This window comes from Bactrocera neohumeralis, chromosome 6 (genome assembly GCF_024586455.1).
Source record: "Bactrocera neohumeralis isolate Rockhampton chromosome 6, APGP_CSIRO_Bneo_wtdbg2-racon-allhic-juicebox.fasta_v2, whole genome shotgun sequence".
Lineage (NCBI taxonomy): Eukaryota > Metazoa > Arthropoda > Insecta > Diptera > Tephritidae > Bactrocera > Bactrocera neohumeralis.
This window is the reverse complement of record NC_065923.1, coordinates 68465938-68487505: the sequence shown is the minus strand read 5'-3', so window position 1 is coordinate 68487505 and position 21568 is coordinate 68465938. Positions and strand designations below refer to the sequence as shown.

Below are 21568 nucleotides of genomic sequence, written 5' to 3'. Positions count from 1 at the left end.
GAATAATCGGAAATAGTTAAATGATTAATCGGATTATATTCGTTTGTATTTGATTAAAATACAAAACGAATATGTTTGGTATATACTAAATCGAAAATTAGAATAAATTAGCTCTAAAGATCGTAAAAAATAAGTTTGCATTGGTTTGTTTCAGAAGTGATCAGATTAGATTAGTTTCGATTAAACCTCAATAGCTGCAATCAAAATATAGTAAATATATCAAAAATGATTTGATGAGTTTTAGCAATATTATAAGTTAGCTCAAAAACTATATCGGACTAAATCGATTCGGTTCCTCACCCTGTTAATATATAATGAAATGAATTTATAATTAATCAGTTTACTAAAGCTCTATATAGTATATGGCATAAAAGGCTAAACAAAATGTAACTGACTTAGCCTTTTTTAAACAATTCCATGAGTTACTTGAAAAGTATTTCGATATATTTTTCTAACATTCTTTTTCCGATAAGCAGACCTTGACCTTGACTGACTCAAGTACCAAAACTGTGCGACATTTTCAACGATATTATAGAGGGATACAGCAAAATTGAGTTGGGAATAACAGTGATATAATTTTTTTGACGAAGGATAATGGCGACGATACTCCATGTCACCTCAACTCGGTTTGCTGATATATATACCACGAACTTTAAACCAGGACCTTCCACCAATATGGAATTTTTAAAAATTTTACATACATGATAATATAGTCTGACACCAAAGACTCGTTGGAGCCAGTCTTCGAAATTATTTAATATTGAATATACAGGCCAGAGCGATTAGTTGAAGGAAAGGACTGCTTGTGAAGTGCAGCAGCTGGACATTTGAAGAGGATCGAACAAGGATAAGCCAAAATTCGCTCCTTCTTTAATTCTTTGCGTTGTCAGCGGAGAATTACACACTGGCGTTGGATATGTGGATGCCGAGGAGTCGTTGGATAAGAGGTACACTAAATATTTTCAACGATGAGTCAAAGCTAGGAAGGAAGTTTGGAGTGGATCTTAGCTTTAGGATACCAAGCATATGTAGTGTTTTTCAGACCTTTTCCGAAACGGTGAGGGATATGTAAATGCCGAGGAGTCGTTGGATAAGAGGTACACTAAGTATTGTTAACGATAAGTCAAAGCTAGGAAGGAAGTTTGGAGTGGATCTTAACTTTAGGATACCGAGCCTATGTTATGTTTTTCAGGCCTTTTTCGAAAAGGTGAGTATTCACTCTAACAGCACAGTGATAATACCAGTGTTGAGCTCGCTATCAAAGCGTTCAAAATTAGTCAAGTGTTGCCCATCCTCACTAGAAATAGCATCAATTAGACTCGTTTGGGTACCTGGTCAAAGCAGAATCGCTGGCAACTACATAGCCGACGAGTGGAATCTCCATTGGTATCTTCCGTTCTAGCACTGGATCAAGCGTGCGTTGGTCGCCGATCCACTCCTGCTTAATAGAGGAGATTTTCTGAACTACTTGCCATTTGCAAAGATCATCTATCAGTAATAAAAGTAGTAGTAAAGTAGGAGTTCTCACTGGACATTGTCACTGCGGTAAGAATAAAAATTTGAACGGACTAAAACTGCAAATTGTTTTTGGGGGTGGGTGAGGTGGAAACATCCAAACACTTTCTCCTTCAATTCCCAGCCTTTATAAGACTTAGGTTGAAACATCTCCGCAGTCTTACTTTTGTCGAACCAAGAGACATAGAAGCAGAAACTGACATTAGGCGACTTAACAAATTTGTGAGACTCCAAGCGCTTAGTCGATTTGAAGGGTCTTATGATCTATTATATACGAGTTTTAGGCAGCACAATGGACCGGCGTTCCAAGCTGTTCAAGTGAGGTCCTTGTTAGAATCAATCACATAACTTAACCTAATCTGACCTAAGTATTTCTGAATTAATGCGGAAGTAAAATGTACTAAACTCGCCAACATGAACACCGCATTTCTTATATAAAGAAACACCAAGAAACGTGAAGTTGCCGCAATTAACGGCTTTTTACCTTTACCTTAACAAAAATAGGCTCTAATTTATCGTCTCGTCTTCCTGTATATGCATATTTCCTGGCATCAAGTCTTAAATATTTTCTAAATTATGAACGTGAAATGACTTAGGAAACATAGATCATTATATTATACACTCCCAATCAACGTGGTGACATGCTCTTCAAGTTTTTTAATTAAGTTTGCAATTAGGAAATCTCGTTAAGTGTCGAATTTCACGCATACATACATAGACATAGGCTTCGGCTTGTAATTTTTTACGCCTCTCATTTCCAACTTACTGATATTACACGGCAGGCAGGTTCAACGGAGGACAACGCACCAGCCTCGCCAGCGAGTAGCGCCTTTACAAAAGCAGAAAATTGCATAGAAACACACACATATACATATATATTTTTATGAGTATGTGGCATAGGTGTGTGTAAGCTGCTTGTAAGCAAAGCTGTTGGCAGCGAGCGTTAGCAATCAGCGTTGCAGTCAGAGTTGTCATTCATAGTCATTTCACTGATTGGTGACGGAGTTGACATTTGTTGCATGCAACGCGCACACACTTCAACTCTACATAGTGTACGAAATTATATGCTTGCATGCCACTTTGTATGTTGAGGTGTTGCTGCTGAAGTTTCAGCTGCGGATAATGTATGTAAACATGTCGGTGTTTGTGGTTCAAATAGTTCCTCGTTCTTTGCCAGTTGTTGTTGCTGTGTTACAGGATTTCATGCCACAAGATAACATTATCCACATAATAATCAACGGTAGTTAATGATGTTGTTGCACCCTATGAAGTTGCCAACTTTGCATTTGTTGTCGCTGTCGCTTTTGTGTCGCCAACAGCGCTTATCTCGGAGTTGGCGACGCTGTCACCCATGGTGCAATGGTTTTGTGGGGATCACATCACCACTGTCGTAAAGTCGCTATTCTCTATCTGCGGTTGATAAATGCAAAGACACTATTTCGCTTGCGGTTTTACTGCAATTCGTTGCTGTAATGGTTTGCCATGGCAATGGTGTAACATTTCAGTTGATGACTTTTCTTAATTACAAAACTAACCTCAAAGTTGCTTGTGTTTTGTGTGAGAGTCAGTTTGGCTCCTTTCTTTGTAACAAAATATTTATGGAATCTAATGCGGAGGACAAGTGTCAAAAGGTGAAGGGAATGAAATATAGGCTTGGTCACATGATATATTAGTGCATGGAGATCAGTCAAGGGTCATTATCTTTATCAATTTTAGCTCACACATCTCTAGAACACCTTAAGAGCCGAGCCATGTTAAAGTCCTGGCTTCTGTTATCCAACTTAGGTCGTGTGTGATTATCCACTTACAGCCTATTCAGTTCGAAGTGTTCCCTTCAAATTAAAGATTTTACATTAGAACTTGTGAACCAGCTAAGGACCTATGACTATTACTAAGACAGTATGAACAATTCTACCAAATTTTCGTCTAACAAGCTATATCTACTAGCAGGTACAAGACCGTTCCCATGACAGTCGGGTCTACGTAACCAGAACGGACCCAGATTTTATATCCGGTCGAGGACTGTCAACTCGACAGAATTTTGCCGCTACAACAACAACAACACATACGAGACTATATCATCAAAACAGACACATCAAATGCAATACAGTAGCCGAAAATATACGGTTGATATGAAAGCAATTAGTTCGACTTCAACATGAACCAAACTTCGGACCTTTAAAGCAAATGCAAATGGAGGATCGAAGGAATGGATATTAGTGGAATAGTACTACCTGCTAAAGAGCGATATGTCTGGTAAGGAATTTCTTTTTATATAATTTTAAATTTCGTTTAGAAACCGAAGATAGCGAAAGTGGAACTGAAAATAAAAGAGCAATTAGTTCTACTCCGACAAGACTCAGACTTAAAACATATGTATATGAAGATTCTAATTAACGGCTATTAAAGGTTTAGTATAACCTGCTAAAGACCGGTATCTATTATTAGAAACTTCTGTTTAACATAACTTCAAATTTAGTTTCGGCCGAAAATCGAATTGATTATAGGACAGCAATTAGTTCAAACTCTGTCAGACTTCGGACCCTCAAAGCAAATGGAAAGAGAGGGTTCAAAGAACAGGTATTGAAACACTAATGCTACCCGCCGACGAGAAAAAGTTGACTAGAACTGCAATTAATTCCAACTTCGATAAGACTCAATCTGCGGACGCTTAAAGAAAATTAAGAAATAGGAAGACTTAATGTTACCCGCTGAAGTGAGAAAGTCGAACCCATTATAGGACAGTGATTATTTCGATTCAGACAACGGATCTTTAATGCATATGCAAAGGGAGGGTCCAAAAAACGGGTACTGAAGGTTTATTATAACTTGCTAAGGAATAAGAATCTTTTTTGTAGTACAATTTTAAAATTATTCTTCTTCTTCTTCAGGCAGTCTCATATTCGCCATAACTCAAGAAGGCGTTGCATGCGGGTATGGGGAGTACTTTGGAGTAACTATGACCCAGTTCACAAAATATAGAACTAATTAGCTCGATAAACTAGGGTTTCATCTTATCGCTGGCTATAAATTCACAAGCGGATGTCATAGAACATACAAGTATAAACATGATGGAAGGGTCTACTTGCATGGTTGCCTGCTTTTTACGGCAGAAAATATACCGGAAGTAATTTAGAGGAATACTGCCAGGTTGTCCGTTCCAGTCAAAATTCCATGTCCGTTCCGGTTACATAGACATGACTGTCATAGAAACGTTAAGCTTCCCTGCATATGTCTCACTTCAAGAGACAATAACTCTAAAGGAACATTAAAGAAAATAGATCTAAACTTGAAATTTCCTGAGGATGAATACTAGCATTGTGAAGGCTTAAATGTTCTCTCAAATCGATCACATGAGAAGAAATGCGGCATAACGGTCTTTTGGAAGTATAAAAATGGGAGTACAAGCCAGATCTAAGGTCATTCTGCTCACAGAATTTGTGTCTCAAACTTTCGTCTTCATATAAGGTTGTAGGAATATCACATATAATTATACAGAAAAGCACCTATGTCATGCGGTACGATCCGGCGTCAAGTCAACCAGCCACAAACTCAGGCGTCAGTTGGCTCAGCATTACCAGCGTGTTTCTGCTGTTGAAAGTGGAATGACTTGTATAATATTGTTGAGGCTGAAGTTGAAGGAGTGACTATTCATCAAACAAAGCAACAACAAGAGTATGAGCATCAACGGCAACAACACCAACTACATGCAACAACAACAGCATCCACTAACGAAGTGAAGTCATCAAATAAAGCTTTTGTTTGTGACTTATGCCCCTTGTTACTTGGTTTGTTGCACAGAAAAATGAACACATATCCAAGCACTTACATTACATACACATATACATATATATGTAGAAATATATATATATAACTATATTATATACACCTCTACATACAGCATTAATTCAAAGAAAATGACATCGTTAGTATGCGTAACTTCGAGCTTGTTAGTTGTTCATTTTTCAATTTGTTAGTTTGACAACACATTTGACTTTTGCAAGTGCATTCGGCTATACACACACAAACATACATATATGTATTTGTGAGTGTGGAGCACCACTGACAAGGATTAATGATGGCTTGGTTAGAATGGTCGCAGCAAACTATACCACTCACCAATTTTCGTTTGCTGAAGCGCCACTTGAGTCTTTTCAGTTTGCATTAATTTTTGTAATATTTGTTTTTGCAAGTTTGCTGGTAAAGTTGTCACAGTTGACATTTCGCTTTTTTGACAATTGATATGTTGTGATATATTTCTGACAACGGAACTGCACTAATTATGCGATTTTTCTTCCTTTCAGTTGCTTTTCGCGCGCGTCATTGCCAATTTTCACATGCAAATTGACAGCTGTCATTGTTGCAGCCATTCACCTATGACAGCTGTCATTTTTCATTTGTCTAAAAGTCAACAAATCACAATCACTTCATGCAAATTTTGATGTGAAATTTATATTATAGTTAGGTACAGTTGTGATTAGGGAAATTTCACAGTTGAGATATTACAAAATAATTAAAAAAAAAGCGATTTTGTGGAGGTTTAGTAACCTCATTTTTAGATTAGGAACATTTTATTCTAAAACTTGGCGATCTTCTGGGGTATTTCTGACGATTAAGATAAAAAAGACTTCAGTACTATTATAACAACTTTCATGACAGTCAACCCATTTAGAGGTTTTTGCATCAATTTACCATGACAACATATAATCTTCCTTCTTTAAATAGTAAAAACCGAATATTTCTGTGGTAGTCTTGAGTTACTTGAGTCAAACTCTGGAAAAATTTAAGTATTTGTGAATGAATACCATCAGGTATAGGATCATCGAGACCGGTATTTTTTATCATATCAAAAGCTTCGCAGAATTATTCATGGTAATACTATCACGATACTCAGAAGCACAATGGAAGCAATGTTGAATAGACCTGACGTATTTGGCAATACCTATGGACGTAAAAAACTCGCTGAAAAAGCCATCATTTTCGAAATAGAACTCAAGTTACTCGATCACATTTTTCTCCGCAAACACAGGTTCGTTTCGAAGGACGAAAATCTTTGTAGTTCTTCAAAGCCAATATAGTTTTTGAAGGAAATATGGCGTCAAATATAATTGAACTATTGCAGATATCACTAAAAATTATCCATTCTCTTTATCGAAATGGTCACTACCATGGAAACCAGTAAGTAAACTACAATTGCAGTAAGGAAATAGATAAGAGGCATTTAGAGATAACTCTTAGTATGTTATAAAACCAAAATCGCTTCACATGGGTTCTAGGTGGAACTGATAAAAAAAAGCTAGAGATACACGAAGCTTAGCCCATTTCAAACAAAGATAAACTAAACCCGTTGCTAAGGAGGACTATAAATGCTTATAAGCACCAAAATTTAGCTCTCCAAACTTTGTCAATATGGTGTATAGATTTGAAGAAAAAATTAAGTGTAAATGGAAGAAATTCGATAGAAGAATTCGATGTTCCTTCGTTGTATTCTTTCTTATTTCATTTTTCGCCAGCCGAACTTTGGGAATAAGGCATAATCGTTTGGTAGCCTGCGGGAACTCCTAAAGCTGCAATGCTGACCGATAAGAGGTTAAGATTAGGTTAAATCCGATCCGATCCATCCTAATAGAAACCACACATGCACAGCAAATAATGTTGGTCCTGTATTGTACCTAAAACTCCTTTTAAAATTAATAATTAAGACCCACAAAAATCGACAAAGCGCTTTAAGCCACTCGCAAATTTGTGAAGATGGCCAATAAAGTTTCGGCTTTGTCTTCTGGTTCTCCAAGGGTATGACTGCTGAGATGTTTCAACCTCAGTCAAGGTACCTGGATGCCTGCAATTTACGTCCGACTGTATTTTTATCTTTACAGAAAGAATATCTATTGGACAATGCCCAGTTAGAACTAATCTAATTGCGGCAAATTGAACTTAATAGCAAGCATTGCAGTAGATCTCCTACGTACTACTCGAGGTTCCAAGGATCTCGCAGTCGCACAGGAGCTGGTCGTCGACGTACACTTGTTCAATGTACGCGAGATCCATAGGTTCAGTGCTGGGACGCAAATTGTCAACGGACATCCAACTCGTTTATACTCCGATATGAGCGAGGTACGGATGATATCTCTAGCAAGCTCATCGGCTTGGCAGTTGCCAGAAAGAACAGACACTCAAACGGGTCTAATAATGAAGTAGCTTGATGCTATTTCTGGTAAGGACAGACTAGACTACCTTTGTGCGTACAGTAAGCCATCACAGCGCTAGTATTGCTGCTCTGCAGTCAAAGTGAATACTCACCTCCCTGAAATAAGCTGCAATTTGCAGCAGTACCTCAACTGACACCTTAATAGCAGACACTTCTGTTCGAAGAACTCAACAGTGGTCCGGAAGCCTAAGGCTAAGATTGACGGAGAGCTCCTCTCAGAAAAATCACCCTCCTAGCTTCGACCCATTTGTGAAAAAGCTTACTGCAGCTCTTTTCCAGCGACTTCTCCCCGTCCATACATTCCTCGTCGGGATGTGAGCAGAAAATCAGCCACCAGGGGTGGCCTCTGTGATAGAGTGATCCAAGTTTTCAGGGTTACATTTGAAGAAGGAGAGAGTATGAGAGCTTTAATAGGAAAAATTACTAAACTACTACGGTGTAAGTACTGAAAAGAGCACTGTTTGACTAGTTTTGAATTTTTTTACCACTTTTTAAAATTTTTACCAGCACACATGCCATTTTACTTCGCACAACTGTTTGATGGCTTATCGCAAAACGACTAAATGGTGTACAAATTCACGCCTCATGCTTCAATAGCAATGAAAGGCTGAAAATAATAGAAATAAAGCAGAAAAAGGTAAATGTAACGATTATACAATAATTTTTTATTTTTTTTTGCCATTTGTATGTTAATTTCGTATTTTCTGTTCTATTTCTTCCCGTCACTCCGTTTACCTACCACACGCCAACACATTTGTACTCCAACAGCCGATATGACAATTAAATTTAATTTATGTGCTGGCTTGGCGGCGGACATGCGTGCTCTCACCTATATATACATACATACATATATACAACCATATATATTATATACATATATACACAACAATATATCTCAAACAATGCGCGGGCGTTACCGGCATTAGTAAAAAATAAATCTATTAAACCTGTTCAGCCTGCCATTAGGCACTTTGGTTTCAAACAAAATAATTTCATTTCAGAAATATTACTGAATTCGCCCCTTTAATTGCAGACTGGCTGGTTGCCACCGCCTGTGGCAAGTAGTACATTAAACATAGAGTTTAACAATTTGGCCGCCACATAATTTAGCATTTTTCAAAAATTCTCAAAGTAAGCACGAAACCGAGTCATCGACGAATTCTCACACAAAAATGGCATAAAAAATGTTTGTTTATTTTCTTCGACTCCCCAGTGTACAGCGTCGGTATTTGAAAAAAAAGTTACGAGCAACAAATTGAAATGACAAAACAATGCAACAAACTGTTATGCCACAACTTGTGGCGTGTGTAGAATAACAAATTGATTTCTTTGTAAGCAACTCTTTGGGAGCCATGAAAATCGACCGAGCAACAATGGTGGCATGAGGCAAAATAGCTATTGTGCGAGTATATGAAGACGAGGAGGCATGTACTTACACAGATACTTAAATTTCAAGAGTTTAGTAGTACTTTTTTGTGAAGAAAGAAACAGTTTCATTTCTACAATGGACATAGGAAGAGAATTGTAAGACGATTTGTATAGAGCTTTATTTAAATCTCTGGTCGGTGAGTTTTACTAAAATGTATGAAAGTCCGAAGATCTAATCTTAAATTGTCGATTTTATGTTAGAACTTCCGAAAAAATGATGGTTTAATAAGACCGATCATTCCCTAACACTCAGTTACCGAAACTTAAAGAAAATTAGAATCAAAAATAATAAGTCTTAGTTGGTTAGAGATAATATACAAGAATATGCCGAAAAAAATCGTCGACTAATGATGATATATAGTACCATAGAAACTCAGTTCCCTAATTTTAATTAAGGTTTTTTCTTCTGGAGACTTACCGAGAAAATTAGAATCACAAATCAGTCTTTCAGAGTGAGTTGATTATTAAATTTAAAGAGAATATATCAGGCACTTACTCTGATCTGATATAAACCAGACGAAATTATGGGTTAAACATCGATAAAAAGATTCGAGGCATTGCAGAAATTGCCATCGAGACCCAAACTACTACGATAAATTACTTCGATAAATTTCCCACATAGCACTAAAGTCAAAACTAGATAACAACCGAATATATTTTAAGGATCAGATTACCATAAAAATCCCTTTAGAGAGATGGAGGAGTACAAGGAAACATTTTGGTGGAGTAAAAGTGGCGTGACTCCGCGAAGAAAATATTCGAGAAGTCCACTATAAGACTCGTTGCAATTGAAAGCTTTACAATAATAAATCCGAATTTAAGGCATTCTGATCTGGCTCTTCTCTTTAGACCTTAACTTAGCAGTTAGTTAAGTCGACTGTTACGGACTTTTGGACCCTTTGTTCGACACGGACTTTGGTTAGGATTTTGGTAAATAGTGATGGAATTGACAACAATTAACAATTCAATTTAGAAGTTTGGAAGAAAAAACTGTTTTGAAAAAGATTTATTTTTCCCCTGATGGATGGTTCAAAAAAAGAGAAAATAGAGTGAGCTAGAAAAGATAAAGAACAGCAAGAACTACAAAATCGATGAATGAGCGATACCACCAACTGTCATAACTGTTCTACGTGAGATAATAAGAAGCATGGAAAGAATTTAAAGCAAGCGGAGAAGAATTGATACAAAAAATGAGAAGAAAAATTGAAAAACTATAACAAAGAATTACAATTGAATGCAATACAAAAACAGTACCAATGGTAGAAACCCCCAGTAATCTTCCTTAACTGCCAAAAATGCAAATCATTTTTTGTATTAATATAATTCATGCAGCTAAAAGTCGCTGCTAAGCTATAATTTTATAAATTATCTCGACACAAATCGTTTTCGAGGTGTGTCTATCAACGCTCAACTGTCTTCGCTGGCATTGTTTCGGTCACCGCTCGCCTTAAAGCAAAAAAAAAGACGAAACGTTTGGCTTTGTTTGTTGGCTGTCAGTGGAAATTTAGTCGCATTAAAATGCTGTAAATTACAGTTTGAAGATTTTCCAAGCGGAAAGCCGTCGTCGCAACGATTTTCGAATGTGGGTAGGTGGCATTTCCGTGAATAATTATTTAGGGAGTGTTGAATTTTTAGCATAAATAGTAGCTATTAGTTGGGGAAGGTGTGTTAATTTGTTGTGGCAGTTATTATGAGATGTCAGCCGGTTGATAGGAGCGGAAGTTGTAAGCTGGATATATACATATGTTGGCCTCTATATCTCGGATTTGAGTAATGGCGATACGGTCTAGGTTTTATTATTCTGTTCACACCGATAACTGAGTGTAATTAATGGGATGAGACAAAGTGTGTTAAACTACACATAAGTATTAGTTATTTGATGAATAAAAATTAAAATATAATTAAAATTCATAACAGGTTTTTCTAATTCATAACAGCCGCTGCGTGCCATTTTTCCTGTACACATTAATATTTCTCTCTATTAAAATATTATTGCTGGTATATCACGAATCCACGAGGATAGTGCAGAATAATATTCTAAGGACCTTTGCTTTAACAATCTTTTATCGAATTACCTGAGGTAGATAGTGTTATCCTAACATTCAGTAGATAGAAAGCAGATACATTTGTCTTATCTGAACTATTCTTTTAACAGATATATCTTTTCCATTTCTTCAACTTTACTAACCAGTGCAGTTTTGTCGATGATTACTAGGTTTTACTTGTCCCAAAAAAATTATGTCGAATGTTTGATCGGACTTAAGAAGTCAAGCAGTGATTTCCACAAAGCCAAATTAATTTAAAAATGTAAGCTTTTTGTGTGAATCGCGACTAATTTATCTCTTTCTGCTTTTATCCAGTTCCGATGCACGCTACCGATTTTATCGAAGAACTCGTCTAGTTCAGATACCCCATTTTTACTCGCTTACTAGCGCTTAAAACCGCTGCATTCTCTTCTGCTCTCATCTTTAAAATAAAATTACTTCCTTGGAGAGTTGTGTCCACTTCACGAGCTTCGGTTGCTAGCCGGGCCCTGTTGTATGTTTGCCTGTTTGCATTCGCTGATTCAGGCTTAGGGGAAGCGGTTTCTTCCGTGCAGACAGTTTGCTGGATTTCTTAATTTATGCTCTGCTCTTGGCCTTGGTGGCCTGTGCTCAGCCTAATGTGAGATCTTAAAGGTAGATGCCATGTGGGGACCCCTCCTACAATGTTACTAAGTTTTTTCTTGCCCAATGGTAGATGGTGGTCTGTCTACCATCAACATTAGCCTAAAGTAACTTTTTTCTATTCCTTCTGTAGCTAGTGTTCCAAGATCCAAGGTGTTCCTCTAAGAACCATCCCTTAAAGCAATCCTCTGCTTATTGACTCCTTGCATAACTTAGCGTAGTGAGACTTAGTATAGGCGCTACGGAGAGGCTTATCTACCACTTTGCTATTCACTTGACACTTTCTGTTATGCCAAAAATTTCGGGCTGCAGGACTGAATTTTGATCCTTTAATTGTTTTGAAGCTACGTTCTCCAAGCCTTTAAGTTTTTTCCAACATTTTATAAAATAGTCTCCTCAACGAGGCTGTGAGTCTGATTTAAGCCACCAGAATATATTAATTTTTCATGATTAAGTTTTAAAAATTAAGTTTATAAATAATATACGCCAAAAATACCGTTTGTAACCGTTATGTCACAATATATTTATGTAGGCAATCCATCAATTTATAATAAATGCACAACTCTCGCTGCCCACGTCTTAGTTCTTTTATATACTATATATAATGCTTTGTAAGTCTGTATGTATGTTATATTCACCATTTTTTATATTTTTTTGATTTATACATATAATACATTCTTAAATATATGCAACTGTTTACACATATACATCTACATATCTGTTATACCCATACAAATGTTTTGTGGAACCAAAAAAATATATTTTGTTACATGATATAAATATTACCACCAACCGACGCCAAAAAACAGCCGCTCACACCACACACAGTGTTGCTTTTTATTCGCTGAGTTTGACAGTAAAACATATTTCAACGCCAGCGACAAAAATCTGTCAAAATAATGTAAGAAAAAACAGTAAAAGCAATGGCTGTCAGAGAATACAAATAGATAGACCCGAAGCGAATTAACATACCCACATGACTTGCATACGATTACATAATACAATATTTTAAGCTACAGTTGGCTTTTGAGATCGCTAAACTGGTGTTTAGGATTTTTTTTTTTAATATATTTGAGGACAGCTACGAAATTATTGAAAAGAAATGCTTTAAGCTTCTCGGAGAGTCTAAGCTACAAGGCAGTTTTAGTAATTTAATTTACCTAACCTCATTCATATCTCAATTTATAGAAAGGGTGCACTTTATAAAGGGACACCTTTTCTACATTGGTCGGGTGCGTATTGTGAGTCCGACACTCGGCCACAGTGCGACTCCACACTGAACTGAATTTTCAGCTCTACTTGCCTTTAGGTCTAAACTACAGCCATCGCAAATTTCCCCAAAGGGCCAAACTCAATGAGCAGATTGGAGCGAACTCCAAGAGCTAACTACTCCCCGTGGTAGATTTAAGTCTCCGGTCAGACCTTGTGACATTTTTCGCTTAAACTTCAAATGTATTTTCATTAGAAGGAATCACATTCAAAGTCTATAATATCAGTTCAAGTTGAGTATTAAAGCACTATTTCTGACAAGACTATTCTAAAATTTCAAGCCAAGCCAAATTATAGACATAGTGCATATTAGATTTTAGTTGGCTCTTACGACAGGCATACCCTACCGAGGGTAAATTCTAACCCTGCACGCTGGGTGGAATCCACTTGAACTGTTAGAGACGCCTGTTGTGATGCCTAGAACTCCTAAATACAAGTATAAAACTAAAATACAGTCCCATATCTACAAAGCGCCTTCGCCACGTTCGTAGAAAGTGTGGCAACCGAGATACTTCCGCCCTAAGCTGACGAAAGCTCGATGGTGGAGGAGAAAGTTTAAAAGCGTAGCCACATCATCTTCATCCCTGCAACGTTGACAAGTTGAGACAGTCTCCAGTTAGGACACCTATCATTGCGGCCGTGTGAAACTTGTTAAGAGCTAGTAGTTCCATGGACCATTTATGTTCTACTCCGAGCCAGAAGGCCTTACAAGTCCTGGTTTACCTAAGGGTTGTGAACACTGCAGAGAGGTTAGAATTGATTAAGTCTGATTAGATTTTGACTTTAGTGGTCTCCACTTCAAAATATCAAATACCAGGAATGACTGAGATCTCGCAAACCAGTACTCATTTCATTGGTGTCATAACGTTATACAGTTAATTTCTAAAAGTTTGGAACAGATTACCGAAGATCGAAGAAGAATTGTACAAAGAGCTTGGAGGAACGAAAAAAAGTTCGAGGTAACGACAAGGAGTATAAAAACTTGTTAGTCTTCAGCAATTAAAGGCTTCTGATAAGTAAGACATTGAGTCTTTCCTTTGAAATACAGATACTTGTTTAGTATATCGAAGCATGTCTTCACTCAAACGAAATTGAATATTTATCCAAATTTAACAAATCAAAAGACCCAGCAAAGTTGTTGCCATACCCACACATTTTGTGAATGTACAAAGCAATTCATTGCTGGCATGCTGTTGACATTTGTACAGATTGCAGCTGCTGCGCAGATTTGCCTTTAGCTCAAGTTATTGAAAAAGCGAGACGTTGACAGGTAATATATCACACGAAGGATGTTTTTTTATTTTGTACACGAGTATTTGCAATATGCCGGTGTTTACAACTTTCCGACATCGCTCGCCTGTCTCACTTAAGCGTTGGCATTTCTTTTGCCATGTTTACTTGGCGCCATATTGCTTCCGTTGCCTGCTTCTTTTCCTTCTGCGAAACTGATATTGTCGGTGCACTGCCAGCTGGCAGGCATAGAAAGCTTCTAAACGAGAGCTGTACGGTACTCTAATATCTATATGCCAACTAGGGCACATACTCTTATCTGCTACGACTTCCCCAACAAGCAGCGAGTTCTGGTTGCACAATGATTTATGGTTTCTCACTAAACTACGAATCTTTCACCCGTATACTAGGCTTCTTGGCACGCGAAATCAATCATAATTTGCACTAATAACTAAATTAGTTTACGCCGTTTACTCATGCTAAGTACTTCCAATAAATTTGTTGATTTTACACTTACCGTAAATAGACAACTTGCCACACAGACAGCCGCCCACGAGCCAACCCAGTAGCGGAGTACAGTGCGTTCTTTTTCCGGGAAGAACATGGCATGACACGGTGCGCCACAGTCGCGTAATTCCTGTAAAAGAGAAAAAATTAAGTAGAAATCAATATTAGAATATTTATTTGGGTGTACAAGGTCCTCAAGGATAAAAAAATAACTTATAAAAAGGTATGTCGCAACCTCTAAACCTCTTACGGCAGTTACACTTTGAGTAAGTACCTAGAGTCCACTTAGAGCGAGTGCCTTGCTTAGGTTTTGAAAGAAGTGTGCTTATATTCTTATCTCTAAAAGACGTAAGACTTCTTGTTCATAAATGCCAACGGTCCCTCCCAAATTGAACAGTCTGAAGAAACACAGTAAACAAAAAAATAGTTTAAAATTTTATTTTATGTCCAGATTGTATCGAATACAGAAGGAGTCATACGATCTAGAGTTATCTGACGTCTAGGGTCAAATTTGCTCCCTTGATCTCGCTAAGGAATTGAAACACCGATTTACTGAAGCTTTTCAGAGAGTAACCAGTGCAAAAACTAAGGCTGAGGTAATAGACATTGTCATCTTCCATTAACCTGAGCTCTGTTTTCATCATTTTTGAGAGCTACAACTTTTTCTGAGCTTTGGTCTCAGACATCTCGGTTATATGCAGTTTCCTTCCAATTTTGTATGCCAAGCGTGTTTATGTCTTCATCAAGTTTGTCAATACATCTTGACCGCGGTCTTCTCTTGCTTTAATGCCATGGTCTCTATAATTTTCTTCTGCGTTCTCTTGTTGTCCATTCTCGTTGCATGACAGAGCCAACTTAGTCATTGTGTTTTGATAGAGTGTATAACAATTTAGATCTATTATTAGAGAAATTTTAAGGAATCATATCTGAATGAAAGTTTAGAGCGATATTCAACTTAGAGAAGATATTGATTGATTATCTATTCACCAGAGTCCAACACTGTTCCAAGATATATCCATGTCGGCGGGAATACTTTTAAACGCTTCTATTATTAGTAAAGAGGAACTGGTTACAAATGGATAAATTGATCTCGCGATCTCGGGACAGGGACAGATAGGGTTTTTTTTGGAACAGGTAGATAAGGATACGCTGTTTCAGGTTCCGAACATAACTAGAAAAATTAATTATAGGACAATACGTTGCAAAAATAGTAACCGATAATCCTTGGGCGAGAAGTTCTGAATCCCTTTGGAATCGGCTGGTTTGGGAAGGTAAGCAAAACAAGAAAGTAGACTTTAGTTTATAATGTGTGTATATGTTTGCAGATCCTGTATTGAGGAGAAGTTCGGCATATATAGAAGTATTAGTAAGAGGTGCGATGGAGTGAACTGAAATGAAACAGCTCACATTTGAATTGATGGAACTTAAGTATCCGAATTTCCACAGAGCTCTAGGTTATGCGCTGAGAATAAATACAAGTAAGAAGTATGTGGACCAAATATGTTTTGGAACACTAGCAGCTCAGCACATTCCACAAAGGCAGTGGAGATAATTGAAGCTAGAGGTAAATTAAAAACATTGTAGCGATCGTCACAAGATTCCTATTCTTTTTCATTCAGAAAATTGATAAGCTGAATTTGGTGGAATGCAAAGCATTAATGGAGAATGATGACACGCTGGAACATTACTTTTGCATATGTGTAGCGCTCAAGCAGTTGAGACAGGATATCTCACACGTCTCCCTATGTTCTAACTTAAGAGGCATTGAGCAGCTGGGGTGGAAAAATATCAGGTATTTTACTAAATCCACTAAGTTGCTGGATAACACTTAATTGGTTACCGTTCGGAAGACCAAAAGATGGCGCTGGGGTCTGACGCTCCAACGCCTTCCTTTTCAGTCAAGCATGTGGACCAAAATGACATCGGAAAATTCAGAAAGTCACTACATTCCTATTATAACGCGTTCACACTTCACACGTTCGCATAATTCCAGTCAATTTGTTGCTCTTTGCAGTAATACGATTTTATTTTACGTAAAATAGTTGCGAATATTCGATTTGTATGATGGTCCATTGCCAAGTGCCAAATGAGTCCATTATTTATTGAACCCTCTTACCTGCTTTCCACCCTCAGTCCTAAAGTATGAACATCAATTGCATGGATAACAACCACCACCCCGCAGTTCGTGTACGCCGCAGGGAGCCCATTTCAGTTACAGGTCCTTAATCCAATCCCATTTTATTGCAGAAATCTTTAAAATATATTTATGGAGTTTAACTGCAGCTATTTTAATATGCCATAAAATAGATTTAATATCAAACAAGCAAAAAATTTTAACAGCACCATGGGAAGCAAGCGAATTGCTGGCGCTAAGGAGGCAAGTCACTTTAAAGGAGAAGGGACAGCAAGATTGCCAGAAGATGAGCTCATTAAAAATTCAAAATTCATCGACGAGCAGCGACTTGAAAACGGAACATACACAAACAAGCGAGAGAACTTTGTTGCAACAAGCGACGGCCGGAGTGGCGGCTGGGCGGCAAAGTGGACTGGTAGAACAAGAGAAAAGCGGAATGGAATGATTGGTATAACCTACTCCCCTGGAGTGTGATTTAGAGTTAAATTAAGCATAGTTAAATATTAAAGATGGCAGCGCGTGAGCCCCTAAAGAACTAGAGTAGGCGTAGTGTAGCTGAGCTGGGCTGAGCACACCAAGCAGACGGGCGGACAGAAGTAAATTATAGCAGCAGTTATGTGCCCGCAGGCCATGCGGTTCTAAGCAGCTGCTCAAGCACGCAATTGCCACACGAGCACAACGAAGTTAAAGCGCAGTTCACGTGATGCGAAAGAAATATGCTCGTTATATACATATATATGTACTCAAGTATAGCATAACCTCAGGCGCTAAACCAATAGATGTTGAGTGAAATATGTATTTAATGCGCAGGGATTCTGGGAGTGAGTATAAGTACTTTGTGTTTTCTTATCATTAACATTATTTGTTATATTTTGCTTTTATTGCAATCTATCTTCCTGCTCTTAGGAGACCAAAAGTCGAGCGAGTGGTCGGCAACTTAAAGTGCGATTTTTGTGGCGCATAATTTATACGCAATTCAACGTTCATCTGCAACATTGTTTTGCGATTCAGAAAAAAATAAAATAACATAAAGAAAAGGTGGAAAAAAGTACTTAGCAAAAGATAGCAATGAAGAGCAGCAACAAAATGGGGCTCCAGCGGCACAATAACCTCTCTAAGCAGCCGAAAGCTGGCAGTGTTGGTCGACACAAACGCGCTTAAGCTCTTACGCGCAAAGGTATTGTTCCGCACAATGCGAGCCTGTGCCTTTGTGGCACGCGGTTATATACTGCCGCCACTTCTGCTGCTTCGCTGCCATTCCCCGGGGGACTTAAAAAATGTAGAAACGTGTCCATTGACGGTGTTATGCCAAAATGAATGAGAATGCACAATGAATGTGGCGTAATGAGTGCGTTGCATGTGGCAAGCTAACCAAAAAAAACAAAAACAACAAGCGGTAGAATGGCATGAAAGGCAGATGATTCAGCGGAGTTGCGAAGTAAATTGCGTAGCATAGCGCTGTTGCCAATTTTCGGCTGTTAGAAGCGGCATATTTGAAAGTTAATATTATTTCTATCTTCAGACTGAATAAAATATGGAATAATTCGAAAATTGTTGATCAAAAGAGACCAAACTACCAAGAATATTCATGGATTTTAACAAAGCAGAAGTTATGAGACAAAAGTTTCTCAAGTCACTTCAGGAAACCTCGAAGAAAGTTTCACAAAAAACTAGTACTTTACTTAAAAATTGGTTAAGGCACTAGAGTTCAATGACATGAATTCAAATCTTACTTAAAGTTTTAGCGTAACTATATTTTTATATTTTTTTCCATGAAAAGGACTCTGAAGTTAATTTTTAATCAAATAGTCTTGCCGAGGTTGTACAATATTTAGTTAGGAATTAATACTTAGAATCAGCTTCGTATGTTCCGAAGGATCTGTATAAAGATAACTCTGATTGACGTATGTAATGAATCATTTGGAAACTAGAGTTGAGGTAGACCATGGTTGTGACATAAAATACGTGAGGATCGTTCAAATGTTGGATAGTTAGACCAACTGAACCATAACTGTAATAAATGTCAAGCCTGGAAACGAGAATCAGTCGAAGAAGTAGATCGTCTTTTAATTCCATTCTTCGAGAGACCAGCAGAGTGATGACATCCAAAAGATTACAAGTTTTTCTTTTTATCTGATGGAATGAGGTGTTTGATGGAGCTTACTGGATGTCTAGTTCTAAAGGAGAAATTGATAATATTTAGCTGAAATTATGTAACAGCTTCTTTAAACGCTATCCTTTAGAGAGTAGCAGTGAGAGCAGAAACGACTTGGAACATAAGGTCATAAGGTAAAAAAATTAAAAAGGGTATAGAATTTTTTAATACCTTCTTCCAAGTGGGCTCGGCTAGCATGATTCAAGATAATTTCTATCCAAAATCACTCCAGATTGATCCAAGTTAATTTCTATCCAAAATCACTACAGATTTCGTAGGAATACTGCATATGCTTGCTCACTTTCCATCTATCTAACTAACCATATATGGCCGTCAAGAAAACTTACGAACTTAGATCATCTGGCATATTCTCTTCGTCAATATCTTTACAAGCACACATCTATAAATATTTCCAAAGCTTTGCTTCCATATGTGCGCTCAAGAATATATGCGTTTGTTGTACACCCCCTCTGGCCACCTATAAAGAATTATGTACAGGCGAACGCATCCATAACAGAATGCCAGTCATCACTGATGCCATAACGACCTGAAGGCCATCAACATTAAAACGTCAAGAGCGACCAAACAATAACAACTGCACTAACCATAAATATCGAGACTACAACAATAAGATAGTAACATGCATGCAACATTGCCAACAACAAAAAGGAAAACATAGCAAGAATATTCAAGGGAAATCTTTGATTGCTTGAAAACACCCGCTGGCGTTAAACTATCAAACCAGCCGAGGAGCCAAAGGAACAAAACGGCAAAGGCAGGCTGGTTGGACGGTGGGATTGCTGACTGGAGCTCTTTGGATAGCTGGCTGAAGCTCGTTGGTGCCGGCTTGGGAAAGCAGACGGTGCATAAGCTCGTTGTTGTCTAAGCTATTACCGAGCCGTTGTTGGTACTCAACCGGGCATTTAAGCAGATTTTAATTTATTGTAGATAAAAGTGCTGTCTGCTGTACTGCAGCCGCCAGCTGTAGATTGTTTGGCCAACACGCATACGCAGTAGAAGGCAGGCAGGCAAGAGTAGCACCCACTAATATGAGCTGCAGCAATGTATTGTGTGGCACACACAGTTTCAGTCTTATTTTTCGAACGAATTTCGGCCGCTGGCACGCTGGATGCTTTGTTGCTTGCTGCTGAAGTGCAGAGCCAGTACTCACATGAAGTGGGGCGGAATTCGTTGAATGTTCGAGTGGACTCGGTAAGAGTAGTGTGTGGAGCAGGTAGTTAGAGCTCAACCATTGCAGCTCGATGAGGTCATTGATGGTGGGCAGGGAATGCCTGGCAGCAGATAGTCAGATACTAGAGATAGCTTGCATGGATTGGAAGTTTGAATGGATGGTTGGTTGGATGAGTGGTTGAAGGAATGCGCTCGCTACAATGTAAAGCATTTAACTCAATGGCTCAAATACAAACAGTTTAAAAGTAGTGGTAGTTCACGAGTGCAGTAAGCGGTGGTTCGTTGAACAAAAAGAACCGAGGGACGCTGTGTTTTGCTCATAAATGTGTCTATTTTGTTGGCTGCTGGTATACAAACGCACACATGCAACACTGTCCAGCAAATGTCGAAAATTACGGTCGCATGACCAACACATGCCATACAACAAATGCCAAAGTCAGGGGTTGAAATGCTTGTCTATGCACAAACATACATGGGATGTCTAACACTTTCCTCAGCAATTCCATTGAGTCCAGCCACACTTGTTGTGCTTAGATAATTCTGTTGATATTTGCTGCTGGCTATGCAGTCAGTCTTCATATGTGTGTTGGAAAGTAATTTCAATGCGGATATGCGTTGGTCAGCTGTCTCGACTTACCCGAGGGCAAACTAACTCACTCGGTGGTTGAAAGTTGAAGTCGAAACGAAATTGTTGGATAATTTACGTGCCGCTTGCGGCTTGGTGGTGATTCTTATTATAGGTCTTTGTTGGAGAGGTCTCACATATGTGCATCCTCGTATATATGTATGAGCAAATGTACAAATTTACTATTTCCGAAAAGAAAAGCATTCCTGCTGTGTCTTATTTGTATTTCAATGTCACTGGCCACCCTAATTTGACCTTCTCGTGGCAAAGTATTGTGAACCAGCGTGTGATGAGCTAAGCTGGCCGAGGAGTGTAGAGGTTAAGGTGATAGTTTTGCAACATCTTTGGTGAATACTGCGGGGGAAATGAGGATTTAATTTATAGGCTACGTGCTAAAGTTGAGTGTTACTGGAAGATAAAGAAGGCTAAGGTAGCGTATACGATTATCAGTGTATTGCCACAATTTTATAGATACAAATGGACGGTCAGACAAACGGAGTTGGCTAAATCTACTGATCTCGGGACGCCAAACATTTATTTACAAATATTTTATAGGATCTCCGACTTTTCCTTTTAGGTAGCAAACTTAACAGAGAATATAGAGGTTATAAAAGTGTTAACTAAGGCTGTAAGACTCAAA

General features: G+C 38.1%; 1 protein-coding gene across 2 annotated transcripts in view; it reads right to left on the bottom strand.

Annotated features, from left to right (window-relative positions):
- Window positions 1-21568, bottom strand: part of LOC126763780 (frizzled) — a 212053-nt gene that overhangs the window by 132776 nt on the left and 57709 nt on the right. For both annotated transcript variants that reach the window (XM_050481566.1, XM_050481567.1), the window contains one exon: window positions 14834-14953. In XM_050481566.1, the coding sequence (XP_050337523.1) occupies window positions 14834-14953 (120 nt within the window). The remainder of the gene's footprint in view (window positions 1-14833; window positions 14954-21568) is intronic.